Source organism: Cylas formicarius, unplaced genomic scaffold (assembly GCF_029955315.1).
Source record: "Cylas formicarius isolate icCylForm1 unplaced genomic scaffold, icCylForm1.1 PGA_scaffold_9__14_contigs__length_23061073, whole genome shotgun sequence".
Classification (NCBI taxonomy): Eukaryota; Metazoa; Arthropoda; class Insecta; order Coleoptera; family Brentidae; genus Cylas; species Cylas formicarius.
In genome coordinates, this window is record NW_026844365.1 from 2,822,225 (window position 1) to 2,837,059 (window position 14,835).

Here is a 14,835-nt window from a genome sequence, read left to right on the forward strand (position 1 = left end):
TCGTCAGTAACTCTCGAGCGGCGTTGTGAGGTTCGTTGCGCGCGGCGGAACAAAAGGCGAGAGGTTGTTCCGTTGGGTGGTGTTTTTTTTTTTACGGTGATCGCGTCGCGATAACGGCGCAAAGTGCGACAATGGCAGGCAGAATGGCGGGACAGACTATAAACGACCGGTTGCTGGCCGCGAAGCACAGTCTTGCCGGCCAGGGCCTCGCCAAAGCCGTCTGTAAGGCCACGACGGAAGAACCGATCGGACCCAAGAAAAAGCATTTGGACTGTAAGTGCGAACCGATAATCGGTCGGGATTAACGACGATATCTTAGATAACAGGCGATATATACGGGGACCCGATAGCGTGTTGTACGTCGAGTGTTTGTATCGGGTTGTCACCTGGCGCGTTGCTTAATACTCAGCGGTCCGTGTAAACATATGTTGCGCAACGCGCCTAATTATGTGTAAAGAAAACATCCATCGTCCGCTATATCGCTCCACTTTTTCCTCGGTGTACCTTATATAGGAGCTATCGCGTTGACGTGCACGTGATCGCGTGTAACAAAAAAAAACGTTCGAAGTGGTCCGTCAGCGCGAGCAAAAACGTGGTTATTTCGACCCCTCCGCACGCAAAACTGTCCCGAAATCAAAATATTTACGTTCCCGGTACACAGGAAACGCCGATATTTTTAGCGATCGTCCGAAAATAACAGGCACACTAGATTCGACCCTTTGGCGTGTTCCTTCTACCTGGCGAGCGTGGGAGCGCCGGACCGCACGAAAATCTAACGCCTCGCCGTCGAGGAGCTCTTTTTTCTCTTCCCCCCTTATCCCACCGGGTGCACGAACTTTCAAGGTCGCGGCGAAAGGACCGTCCGTCGCGGACGAACGCTACTGTGGTCCGTGTCCACGCAGCGTTCGGTTCCGGTCGTTCGCGCACCACACATCCGTTCTTCCGTGTTGTCGTAAACATAACCTCTCGTACCGCCGAGTGGTTATTTGATGTCGAGTTTTTGTCCCTTTCGGGGCTTTGTTGTTGTTTCGGAGGGCCTTATTTTTGGAATGACATTAGCGAAATGTCTAGCGGTAAGACCCGTTAATCGCTTAATTTCATTAATTTGTTTATAATTTAACAATCGAGGCTGTGACGTCGGTAGAAAACAATCACCCAGTGGTCGCAAATATCGGTATTATTTGTAACCGTTTGATTTATTTTTAGTTTTAGTTTTAATGTCACATAAACATTAACATTTTAATTTAAAAGTTTCACATTGATCTATAAAGGACTTTCATGTACGTTAAGTGACAGTGTCCAATCGCAAAATAGAACGTTGGTTCCATAAAATGGCCGATATTCCCCATCGAATTTTAAGCGAATTGTCGAAGCTTACTTGGTTATCTTTTCTTATGCGTTAAATTATCTTAAATTGTGTTTACGTGCTCAAATTTAAATTTCTTGACGCGTTCGTTAAATTTAGATTACACTAACGCATAATTGTACTTTATTTTTTATTCTCTGGAACCATGCAAAACTCGTGAATGCAACGAGTGACATAATAAATGCCAAACAGCCACAGATCACTAACGTTCGGGTACATAGATTGCACGAACCGCGAAAGTACGTTCGCAACGCCTAGTCTTCTGGACGAAGACGTAACGCGTCGATTGATTTCCTCGAGCGGCCGGTCGTTATGCAACCCGTTACGTAACAGTCTGGTATAACTTTCTTTGCCGCGTTCAGAAAGTAACGCCGCGCGTTAATTACCAATTAGTAATAACACGAGTCGCACTTCGGGGGCTTAGCGGCTGAATCACCGCGAGAACGATGGTTCCCGGAAAGGACTTTGTCCCGCATTGTGAATCACGCGGGCGGCGACGATCGCAGGGTTAAAAGGAATACGTTTTCTCAACGCTTGCGTTTTGAATAACAAACGGGCGTTCGCGACGATGCCAAATCGAGTCTCGTCGCTGGGCCAGGGCGGGTTACGGGGCCACCGAAACGTGAAGAAGAAGAATTGCGTGCCTTATGAATATTTTATCTTTGGTTGTTTTTTTTTTGTCGTAATAAAAAGACGTTATAGGGATAACAGGTGTCGTGTTTTTTTTTATAAATAAAACGGTGACTTGATTTTAGCCTCGTCCTTGCGAGATGGTGGATAATACGTCGCAGGCGCAGCGATTGAGCCAGGTGTGATTGCTTGGACCTAATAAAGTAAACCGGATTAACATGCTCGCCGCCCGGGACGTTCTAAATACACTCGCTAACGGGTTTTTAAGCGCCAATATTGTTTATTAACATTCTACGTTGTTTGTGTGCGCGCTCGCACGCCTGTGTTATTGAGCAAATAAAGTTATTATTGGCGATCGTGGCAGTGGCGTGTTATTCGATCGGCGGCCAGCGTCCCCGACGGAATATTTGTTTCGTATCGGCAGTCTCTACATTGGCAACCCGACCTAAATACTTCGGATAATATTTAAAGTAGAGCAATGATAAGACGTAGTAATAACGCAACCAATGCCCAAACGCGGGAGATTGACAAGTTTGACTATAATTATTTTCAATTAGACCTATTATGGTAGGTTTTAATTACTTTACTTTACTTAATTAAATTACGCCGGGCGGAGGTCGATGGGGTTAGGTCAATATCTTTAATGGCGGCGTGTTTGTTTCGAAAAATTAATCGTCCGGGCGCCGTCTGCCCCCTCGCAAATTAGCCCACACGGCTAGACGCATATTCGATAATGCGTTCGCCTTCTCCGCGGGTTCCCTTGACCGATTTATTATGGTGGTCGCCGCGTCACCTTCGTTCGTGACGTCGACTACGCCGCCTCGTGTTTTTTTCTCTTTCTTCGGCTTTCGTAACCACCTCCACCCCTTCGGCTTCCTTTCTTTCGGCGTCGTCGTAACGTCTTGCGGCTTACGTATTCCGTTTTACGCTATTATGTTTTTGTCGAATACTTCTATTTTCGTCAAAAGGAAATTATCAAAATTTGTTTGAAAATGTTATATTCATTACCGAACGGAACATAAGAAATCCCATGTAAATTTATTATTATATTGACTCCCTGTACATTTTATAGCAAAGTTTTTCAAGGGACCTGTATGATTAACTCATGTGCCGAGTTTGAATTAATTTTGATAAGCTAATCTTCAATTATTCAATTAAATATAAATTAGAAAATTCTTGCAGTTAAGGTAATAAATCTAGCACCAGTAATTCGTCACAATAACAATATTTTATAATTAAAGCTAAACAAAATAAATAAGAACTAAAAGTTCGGATTTTCACCAAATTATATATATTCACATGACAATTTTTTCAAAGTTTACAAAATAAACCCTTAATTAATATTGTGAGAATTTAATTTTAATATTGATCATTAAGCAATACATTTGAATGTCTCATGGCTTACAATAAATTTAATTTTCGACTTTTTGTGGCTGCATGTAAAATATCAAAATTGTCGTCAAATCGCAGATTTTAAACCAAAATTTGCAATCAAAAATTCAAAAAAATAAAAAAAGACAAATATTTTTCCTATAAATACGATAAGCACCAGGAGCAACAGGGACACTTGCAATGGATGTAATATTTTGTGCAATCTCTACCCGCATCGATCACAGCTTAAAGTGTTCGGCTCATGGTCATGAAAGGAATTATGAAGTTTTCTTCAAGCGACAATTGCTCCCATACTTCCTGAATACAGCCGTTTCACCATTATCCCGCATACGTTTTCGCTTGGGTTGAGGTCAGGACGGTTACTTGGTCATGGCAAGGTTTCAATGTTGGCATATTCGGGCCATTGTGGACGAGGCACCATACCGCTCCCATTCTATATCTATCCACAAATTGGAGGTTGAAACACTGCTTGTCTGGTCTTTGATTTTATACTTTTTGGAAGACCGGGAAGATCTTTTGATCGGACAATACGACTCCATCCCAAAACCGTTTTTCTTGGTGGTTAAGAGGGTAGATAAGCTGATTCTTTTGGCAAACTGTAGTTTTTGATCTTCTTGAACTCTGTGCTCGTTTGTGGAGCCATTTTAGGCTTCCTTGTATTTTCTAACGTGTCAATATGACACGCATGAAGTTTGCGTGACAACATGGTAATTCACTGCTGCAAAACTTTGAAAAAAAGTGCTTTCAGGGTCGTTTTTTTTTTGTGAAACCAGCGGCACGTGAGCTGGAAAGATGAGGAATTGAAAAGAAGTCAATGGCGTATTACTTTCTTCTTGAGCATTGCAGTAGTTATTTTATTGTTATTGAGAAAAAGCTGTTACGAACTGGCATGCCGTCCGGTCGCTGGAGATTAGGGGGCGGTCGGTATCGCTTGGCCGCCCCGCAACGCGACACCGCGTGGGCGGCGGCAAACATTTCTCTCGCCGATAACGGGCGTTATCGCGCGCGATGCATATGGCGGCGGCGTTTTTTATTGTCGTTGATATTGGTGGACGCGCCGAAACGATGGTAGAGTTTGCAGCGTACGATTCGACAGTAAAAATTGGACGGTTTTTCATTCCAAACAAAATGTATAATAAATGTTTAAAAAATTGGAATAAAACCACTTGGTTATCCGTGGAAATGTTAATCATACTGCGATGGATCGGTTTCAAACAGTCAACGGGTCCCAGTATTCGTAATTGCTTCCCAGTTCGAAATCTGAAGTCAGAAGTAAACAAATGAAAATCTAGTCATGTCTTATGTGGAGTCCAGTTCTTAACTCACCGCGTTTATTTCTCGGAGTCATCTTTGGTTATGTTGTTTGACATCTCGCTAGATTTGCATAGTTCGTATTTGTATTGGTCGGTTATCAGCAGGCAAGGTAAAACGAGGGGGTTAGGTTCTTTGTTGGTGTAACCACGGTTTAGCTAGTGGTTAACTAAGTTGATGTTTTATCAAACTCCTGATATTCATGTACTGGTACGTACCAACTTTTTGGCTTTGATTTTTTGTCTTTGACCTGACCATAACGGAGTCCTAGATTTTCCTATGTGGAAATTTGGGCTCTATATATGAGATTAGGAGGGCACAGTTTTTTATGGGGTAGCTTTCTATGATAAGTGCTTTTCGTCCCGCAGAGATATTTGCCAAATGCCACCAACAGTGAAATACGAGTTTTAGTTCGATTAGGTAAAATTTTGAGGAAGAAGTCAGACTTTCCGACATAAACATTGGATGTACAGGGTAATTCATGGCCAATCTCGAGGACAACAAAATTTTATTTACAAAAAAAAAAAACAGAAAAAATACCTTGAACTTTTTGAATGCAAATAAGCCAAAAATCTATCGAGTTACACGTCATTCCTATAAAAAATTGAAAATTCATTGGTTACTTTTCAACGCTTTCCTACTTTTGCAATGAACTGATGTAAAATAAATAATTTTACGGCATCAGTTTAGTTGATTTAAAAAACAAATGAAGCGTAACGTTATAACAGGACGCTACGTGGTCATTCATTGAAATTCGTGACAAAAATCTTTTTCTTCCCTTCCTTTTTTAGCATTTCTTATTTCTTTTTTGTCTCCTATTTGTAATCCGTGTTGTCTCTTTCTTATCTCGAGCCGTCCATGTTAGTTTTTTAGGCTTTAATAAGATTTTCCTGTGGAAGATAAATGATTTGTAATTTGGAACGAAATTGTAACGAAATTGTTTCGTTTCAGATTTAGTGCACTGCACCAATGAGCCCAACGTTTCGATACCGCAACTGGCGAACCTGCTCATCGAAAGGTCGCAGAGCGCCAACTGGGTGGTGGTGTACAAGGCCCTGGTGACCGTCCATCACATGATGTGCTACGGTAACGAGGTAAATTTGAAGATATTCAAAATTACTGACAATTGAGGTAGAATAAATAAGTCATTGTTTGTTACAGTTACAGTTACCTTATATTGTGGACGAAACTTTTTCTCTTTAACTTGATAGTTAGGACACCAAAACACAAAAATCTCTCGACATTATTATAACGAATCCCAACATTTGGTTAGTTTTGATCTACTGCTCGTTATGTTAAAGTGATAGATAGATAAATAGAACGTGTTTTACGTAAAATTGTAAACTTAGTAGGTAATTTCCGCGTATTTTAAAACTTTTATGTCGAACTTTTCGTCGTACCTCGTATATGTTCCTAGTTAGCCGCGCGGTAGAAGTGAACGCCAGTTTTTACAAATTAAACGTACGCATATCAATTATTTTGCAATCCCATTGTTTTTCCCCCGAACAAAGCAAAGTCTGCCCGCTCGTAGTTTTTTTTTATTTCGCTATCGGAGGTCAAAGAAAGCCCCATTCATGATGATTCATTCAGTCGGGTTTATTGTGATTGTTTTATTCGCAGGTGGTAATCCTTTCGTTCCGCCGAATAATTAGTTTAACGATCTTTTGTTTAGCGTTTTTTTTCGATTTTCAAAAAATAATTAATTAATAATTTATACATTTCTTTGAGATTTCAGCGTTTCGGTGGTTAACTTTTGCCTAAACCTGTATAATTCGCGTATGGAAGATTGCAAAAATTGGACGGTTCGAATTTGATCCACGTGCATAACTTTTTTAACAGGTATTTTCGCGAATGCCACGTTGCCGGATCTACTCTAAAATACCCATGGCATTAGACGCTTGTTTTTTTTGTCTCTTTCTTTTTGTTGTTTTTTTTTTAATTGTTACGCTTCTTTTTTATTGTTCCAGAGATTTACGCAATTTTTGGCGTCCAGCAACAGCACCTTCCAGCTGAGCAATTTCTTGGACAAAAGCGGTCTCCAAGGTACATACGAAACATTTCGTCCTGCGTAATTTTCGAAGACTTGAACATTTGACACTTGACAGTTGCTTTTTACGCTTACAGTCGCGGAAACGCGGCAACCCTGTAATTTAAGCGCCCGCACCGGACAAGGTCCGTAACTTTTTTTTTGTGGTTCGTTTTTGTCGCATTTTTTTTATTGCGCGGTAGCAAAAACTCTACTCAACACCTAATGTAAAATTTATGCTGAAAAACCAGTTTTTATTAACGTACAATACAGGGCGTTTCCACATTTCGTTTCATGGAGTCGCTTTTTTTTCTCGAACAAACAAATAACGAAGCCGTTTCGCTTCACCAACGAAGATACGAAACGTCGCGTAATTGTTTTACATGTCAAGCGAAATCTCAATGTCAATGTGGTTTAATTAACTATTAAGACGGTACTTTTTGTCCCCCACGCAGGGATGCTAAACTCGAAGGCGGGTAAGTGCGGTTTTTTATTGCTCGGCCCTCTTCTCCTACATCCTCGATTAACTACCGCCCTGGCCGAACCCCCTCCCCCCCAAATAGACCATTTGACTAAAGAAAAGCGAATTAAAAAAAAAAATCCGCATGCCGCTGTTAATATAGCGATCGGTCCCCGTACATAAACCGGTGCCGCTACGGGGACCGCTCACGCATCGACCGTACGTTTTTTAGGGTACGAGATGTCGCCGTTTATTAGGCGCTACGCGCGCTACCTGAACGAGAAAGCTATGTCGTATCGTCTGGTCGCCTTCGATTTTTGCAAAGTCAAACGTGGGTGAGTATTTATAGTCCCTGCCAGCCGCGCTCCCCCCTCTTACCGCCCGCGCTCACAGCAAAGACGACGGCGTGCTCAGAACGATGAACGCGGACAAGCTGCTGAAGACGGCGCCCGTGCTCCAGGCCCAGGTCGACGCCCTCCTCGAGTTCGATTGCTCCGCCAACGATCTGAGCAACGGCATCATAAACATGTGCTTTATGCTACTCTTTCGCGACCTGATCCGTTTGTTCGCCTGCTACAACGACGGCATCATCAACTTGCTGGGTAAGACATTGGCCAAGACCACCCACGTGGTTTGTATTCTGTTATGCAACACAATTTAGTCCCAGCAATCCTGAGGAATCTGTGTATTTGGAGATTTTTTTGTATATTGCGCGGTATTTGGTCATATAAAACTTTTTTATTCAGTAATCATCCCAATACTCGAAAAAAAGCTCGACTCGATCTCCTTTGTATTTCAGTTATTCAAAAATCTGTATTTTTTTTTTGTGCTGGCCGCTTCGAATCTGTGCTGCTATCTGTCTGACGATTCTTGGGTTAGTTAGGAATCTGTATTTTCGGGAATGCGGAATTAACGAATCCGCACCACTCCTGACCTCTTGATACTCCTTGTATATAATTAAATAATGGGATATAATTAATCGTGCTTAGGATGCAGGGAATAAAACGCCACGTATGTAAACGCTGTACTTTTTTCAAGGGTTCAGGTCGGTTCGGATCAGGTCCATGGCCCTAAGCGCTCAACAGAAGTAAATAAAATTTTCCTGGGTATTGGTCATATAAAATTTGCTTTTTTTCTAAAAAACTTGTCTAGGCGATTGTGATACTATTTACAAATCTCCTGGATTCCTCCTGCGTGGGTTATTGATAAATATAACTCGACGTTCCGTCAATCAGCCTGTTGAGTTCTTCATGGCTTAACTGGAACTGAATATATATAATATTAAAATAAGTAATAACATTTTTAGTCTTCATTCTTCGTCCGACTTATGTCGAAGTTTTTTCTGTAATTTCGTTTGTGCTGCCATCTGTTGAGGGGCGGCGAAACTTTGGTTAGTTAGGAATCTATAATTTAGGGCATAGGCAAGTAGGAAATCTTTATAATTAATAATACAATTTAATTAAACGTGGATAAGATGCAGCTAATAAAATACCACGTATCTAAACACCGTAATTTATTCGCGTCGGTTCAGATTACGTTCATGGTCGTGTGCACTCAACCGAAGTAAATAAAATTTTCCTGAGTATCGGGTCATACAAAATTTGTTATGAAAACTGTGCGTAAAGTGACCCTGGGGAAGTCACACTTGAGGAAAACCGCATACTTACGTTGTATGTTAACGTATACTCATTACAAATGTTCTGGATTCCTCCTGCGTCGGCTATTGATAAATCGAACTTGCCGACGTTTCGCCAATCAGCATGTTTGCTTCTTCAGGAATTAATGAAAACTGCATATAAATAATAACAAAATGAGTAATGGTATATAAACTTCTTTGTTCAGAAAACATTAAATAAAAAAAGAGTACTGTAGTTAAAGAAACTTCGACAGGCTACTGTAATGCTTTTTACAAAAATTTCTGGATTTCTCCTGCGTCGGTTTTTACTTAGTGGAAATTGCTGACGTTTTGCCAATCATCCGTCAGCAATTTCGACTAAGCGAAAACCGCATCTGCAATTTCATTTGTGCTGCCATCTAGCGATGGGCGGAGGGACTTTGATTTGGTAGGAATTTGTAATTTAGACCATGCAAGTGATTATGGTCTGTTCATAGATATAAGAAAGTGACCAATTGCTTTCGAATGGGATTATCCAAGGATGGTCATTAACATACAAGGAACAAGATTATTACCTAAAATTTCGGAATTTAAATTCAGGTAAAATTGTGGTCCGTAATAGAAAATAATTTTATACCCACCTGTGTTTAATATTCTTTGGTTTGGTATACTACTTAGTTTAAGTTTATTAGTAATCATTCTTATTTCGTGTGTAATACAGCGTGTGTTGAATCGTGTGCGAATTACGCAAAATATGTGTCCGTCTAGTGTATCTCACTATTCTATTGAGACTAAGGAAGTTATAAACAATGTTTATTTGACTCTCATTGAACGTATTGCCAGCAAGTAAGCATCTTTAGAATAAACGGCCATTATTTTCACTAAGATTATACCAAAAAGCAATTAATTGAGGTTCTACAAAGCTTGAACCTACAAAAGGAATACATCTGTGATAATTATGCAAAAAATCTAGGGCATACAGTTTTAAGGCTTCCACCTTACCACTGTATATTTAATCCCATTGAACATGTTTGGCGCCAACTGAAATCAGCCATTCGTCGTAACAATGTTTTCCCCGTGTTAACTTCAATGTCTTCAAACTTATAGAAACTTATAGAAACATCTAGAAAAAGCAGAACAATCGTATATCCATATTGCAAATAATATAAAACAAATAATAATTAGAACAGGCGATGATAGCGATAGTGATACTGATATATTATGTGAATAATTTTAAGTAATTTTAGTAGGTAATAAAAATAATTTGTAATTTTATTTTAGATTTAAACGTAAATGTATACATAAATAAATAAATATTAGTATCTTTCCTAACAAGACCCCAAATAATTAAATTCTAAGCAAAGTACGGACTTGTTCGGCCATATTTCATTCTTACAGCTTGCCCGTATCAGTTAGTTACTTTCTTATATCTATGAACAGACATTACCTTTATTATTTTGCTGGGGACCGCAAAAAGGCTACCGGATCTCGCGCCACATTTGAATGTTGCGTAGTGTTATGTTTAAGCGGGGAATCGATTTTAATGTTGGCCCGCAGAGAAGTACTTCGACATGAACAAGAAACAGTGCAAGGAGGCACTCGACATCTACAAGAAGTTCATCATCCGGATGGACCGCGTGGCCGAATTCCTCAAGGTCGCGGAGAACGTTGGTATCGACAAGGGCGACATCCCGGACCTGACCAAGGCGCCGAGCAGCCTCCTCGACGCCCTCGAGCAGCACTACGGCCACCTGGACGGGAAAAAGTCGTCCACGAGTTCCGCGTCGTCGGGAGGCGGCAGCACTAACCAGAAAAACGTCAAGTCTGGGGTGTCGGCCTTGAACACTACCGGCACAGCGTTCGGCAACGTCGCAGCTAGCGCTCGTTTCGACTCCGTCAACGGTATCGACGAGAGTCTTAAGATCAAAGCACTGGCGGAGGAGGAGGCGGCGATGAACCAGTTCAAGTCGAAAGTATCGTCGCCCACGACCGCCGCCCCCGTCGGCGGTGGCGGCAATCCGTTCTTGGGCGGCGGCGGCGTGTCTTCAACGCCCGACCTATTCGGGGCGGACGATAACGTCCCGCCTCCGGCGAGGGCATCCGACGACCTCCTCCAGCTGTCCAATCCGTTCATCGATCCGTTTGGTCATCCCGCCCCCGTTCAGCAGACCGCCGCGTGGGTGGTCAACGGGAACAACGGCTACGGCGTCCGGTCGCCTACCCACCACCCTACGGCGACGGTACTCAACGGCACCTTCGTCTCGGAAAACAACTTCGCCTCGGTCTTCGGCAACGCGGACCCGCCACGTAAGTGCCCCGCCCCCATCGGCCGAGTGGCGGCTTCGAGCGTGCACCCGCCTCCATCGTTGCTCCGAGCACACATCTTATTTTCTGTACTAATGCCGTCTGACGCAGAGGTCGTCCGAAGGTCGCGTATTCAAGGGTTTTTAGCGACACCGGAACAGTAACAAAGATAAAAAGGGACACTCTCGGGTGTCGTTTTTTTTTACCCACGCGAATCATGATATCTGGTGCCAGTAAGTGCTATTCTCTAGGTCATTTTTCGGTATCGATGCCGCACAATGTTACGTGTTGGACATGGGGTTAAATATTTTTTAGACTGAATATGGTAGTAACAACCAAAACCGAAATGTGGGAGAGTATCGATCGCTTAAAGCTAAGGGCGTCGAGATTTATGAAATGTTTATAGTTTCTTGTCGAATAATTTTTTTTTGCCAATGAATAATTTTCTAAAATTTTGAGTGAGTTTATAGACAGTCCAACATGTTTATTATGCTTTTTCTTGCTTCGTAATAGATTAAAAAAAAATTAATACTATTGTAAATCCCGACAAACCCAAAATGCTCTGGTTTGTTGATGTTATCGTTACAATAAAGGGCCAAGAAGCCTACTTTGACTAGTATTTCATTGGTATTGACAAGGGAAGGTAAGTAGTTGGAACAGAAAATGGGGGTATGCTTTGGAAAATTCAGTATTCTTTGGAATCTATTAGAAATGAACAAGGAATATTTGGCAAATATTTGATCCAGAAAATAATGTTTTAGGCTGATATTTGCAAGTTTGATAGTGTTTTCGTAAAAATATCGGGCAGAAAAGCCGTTTCTGACTGGACTCTGCACAAAATCAAGAAACAAAAATAATTGAGCTAGAAACAGGGCTTTTAAGTTCATATCTGCATTTTTAAGGCAGATTTTGGTACAATAAGAGGCGAAAAAGCAGGCTCTGACTTGAATCTAATCGAAATCGGCATCTATTTGACCTAGGAAGTGCGGATTTTAGTTGATATCTTCCTGTTTGTTTAGGGTTTCGTTGCGATAAAAGCCGAATATGCCGATCCTACTAGTGTTTGGTCAATATTGATAAGAAAAGTTAGCTATTTGGAACAGAAAATGAAGGGTTGGGTTTGATATCTGTCATTTTGGATACAATATACCTTGGAAAAGTCAATTTGACTGGAGTTACTTTTGAAATGAGATACATTTTTTACCATCCTCTCAAAATTATCGAAAGATGGTCAAAAAAAATACTGCCCGATGTCCGTTTCGTTTCACTGTGCGGCGCCACCTTGGCTCGACCTCCGCGAAAACCCGTAGCAGCGTTCTTGTATTTCCGTCGCACGCAGCGCAGGAGAACCCCGTCCCGTCCCGCAATCCCTTCCTGGTCGTGGACACGACCGTTCCCCTCGTCGACCTGGACTCGCCCGCCGCCGAAGACCGCCATTTCCGCGACGTGCTCGACTTTTTCGGGCACCGGGGCTCCGGCGACCGCCACCACGACGCCTGATCGCGTTCCGCGAGGCGACGCGACGCAGGTGATTCGATGTTTGTGTACGCGCGCCCGCCTCCTCCGCAACCCGCACCCGTATATCGAAGAGATTCCCGAATCTCCCGCCCTCCGTCCGTCGCTTGTCCGTAATATACGTTCATTTTCACGGCACGGCTTTACGCAGCACGTCGTCGGACCGCGCGTGACGTCACCCGTCGATAACACACGCCGTCGGTGGCCCCGTTAACGAGCGGGTGACGTCACTGCACGTGCCTAACGAACAAACGGCGGCGCCTAATGTAGCGACGCGCAGCTGTAGGCACATTCGACGCCCTCGGCGGCGTGTTACAACCGACCAATACCCACGGGTCGACCAACAACAACAACAACAACAACGCGACGGCGGCTGCGGCGCCCTCTGTCGGCAAAAACAACTCCCAACAGAACGGCAACGGGTTGCTGACCGGCGACTTGGAGTCGAGCCTGGCGTCGCTTGCCGAAAATTTGACCATCAGCGATCGAAAACAGACCCTGAAGTATGGCGTGTCGGTGTAGGGCGTCGCCGCGACGCTGACCGTGTGTTTTGTTTGCGCAGGGGCGTGTGGAATTCGCCGAAGAACGGTTCGAAACCGAACAATTGGACGCCGCAACCGATGCCCGCGACGACCGGCGCCAATTACAAGCCCATGAACCAATCCATACCCAATTCGCCGTTCAGCAGCATGATCACCCCGTCGTCTAACCCGGTCGTTTATCCCCAAGTGTCCCCCGTGGTGAGTTTTACCGCCGCCACTGGTCGCGGGTCGAGACAAAAAAAAAACTCCCAGTTGCAGGGCATGAGACCGATGGCCGGCATGATGACGCCTCTGACGCCCATGGTTACGGTGCCGCAGCAGCCGAACTCCATGGGGCCGCCATCGCAACTGTTGTTCCATTGACGGCGTGGGGAAGGGAGCGCGCGTCGCTTAAATGTAAATACGACCCGCCCCCGCGGGCGGCAAAAAAAATTGTACATATCGGAGAGTCGTCGAGCGAAAATGTGGTCCAATTAAGCGTTTTTTTTTTTTGTTTATGTAAAGGGAAGAACGGTTCCTAGTTTTGCCATTTCAGCGACCCCCCGGTAAGAACGAGAGTACGTCCGGTTGGGAGTTTAATTCGGTATATTCTTTTATATATTGTATTTCCGTGTAATATATTCTTCTATTAAAGGTTAAAATTTTGTTGTTTTTTTTTTTCATTTTCTCTAACCTGGTAAATTCCATAAGAGGATGTAAGCGCACTTTACGCAATTATACGATTGGTTTTAATTGTTCGACAAGAGGTGGCGCCATCTAGCGATATTTGCTAGGACCAATTAGTTCGTCGTGCCACCTGTTGGTGTTTTGGGGTTCAAGGATTTCACGAGAAATGGCGTAACCGCCTTTAATCGAACAAGTTAGTTCCACCATCACTCGAAAGTTGGCGCCACAATCGCGCCATCTATTGGTGGAAGCTTCAACTAAATAGTCGCGCAATCTCATCAAAGATGGCGCTATCATCATACCAACTAATTAGTTCGGTAATTTTACAGCAGATGGCACCACTCCACCAACTAGTTTAATTAATTAATAACAGATGGTACCACATTCGCGTGTCAGCTTTCCCTTTTCTGTGTCGAGCTAAGGTTGTGTCAATCGTTCATTTTACGAAGAACGAATCAATCAGTGATCCATTTCGAAAAGGACCAAATCATTTCAATCAATCGTTCATTTCAATACTTTTTGATGTCAACATAAGCGGCAATGGTCACTGAATCCGAACCGTCTGAACTACAGATATGTTTCGTTTCCTGTTATAGTTAATATACTATTTAGCTGTGTTCTGCTTTTTATTGAATCATGACTTTATCAAAATAGGTGCTACATATTGGGTTGTACCAGTAATACATTAATTTGTTGAAATTAAATGCCTGTGTGGAAATAGATATTTCATTCAATATTCGATTCGACACATCAGCAAATCTACAGATCGATGTCGCAACTCAATTATAAAAATACTTCCATTCCTTTTCCGTGACCTGTCTCAGTCATGCATTTAAATCTTAAACCATTCAAATGAATCGTATTCCGGCGAATTCAGTCGGTCGATCCATCGTCTTGTATTCGGTCACTTCAGACCGGTCAGGGCAGCAGCGAGAGCGAACAAGGTGATCGAATCGTTACGAACAAGCGGGATTCATTCGTTCGATCTTATGAAGTGATTAAATCAAA

The 14,835-nt window shown here is 42.8% G+C and overlaps 1 protein-coding gene across 3 annotated transcripts; it reads left to right on the top strand.

Annotated features, from left to right (window-relative positions):
* Positions 1 to 13: 13 nt before the first annotated feature.
* LOC132707220 (phosphatidylinositol-binding clathrin assembly protein LAP) lies at positions 14 to 13,806 on the top strand. Of its 3 annotated transcripts, none has more exons than XM_060678975.1 (10): positions 14 to 273; positions 5,651 to 5,793; positions 6,667 to 6,742; positions 7,181 to 7,201; positions 7,418 to 7,520; positions 7,579 to 7,787; positions 10,358 to 11,107; positions 12,900 to 13,122; positions 13,182 to 13,359; positions 13,414 to 13,806. In XM_060678975.1, the coding sequence occupies exons 1-10, from the start codon at positions 132 to 134 to the stop codon at positions 13,522 to 13,524; spliced, it is 1,956 nt and encodes a 651-aa protein (XP_060534958.1). In that variant the 5' UTR covers positions 14 to 131; the 3' UTR covers positions 13,525 to 13,806. The 3 variants fall into 3 exon arrangements, with proteins under 3 accessions (XP_060534958.1, XP_060534959.1, XP_060534960.1); XM_060678976.1 differs by having other exon boundaries at positions 13,420 to 13,806; XM_060678977.1 differs by lacking the exon at positions 7,181 to 7,201.
* Positions 13,807 to 14,835: the final 1,029 nt, after the last annotated feature.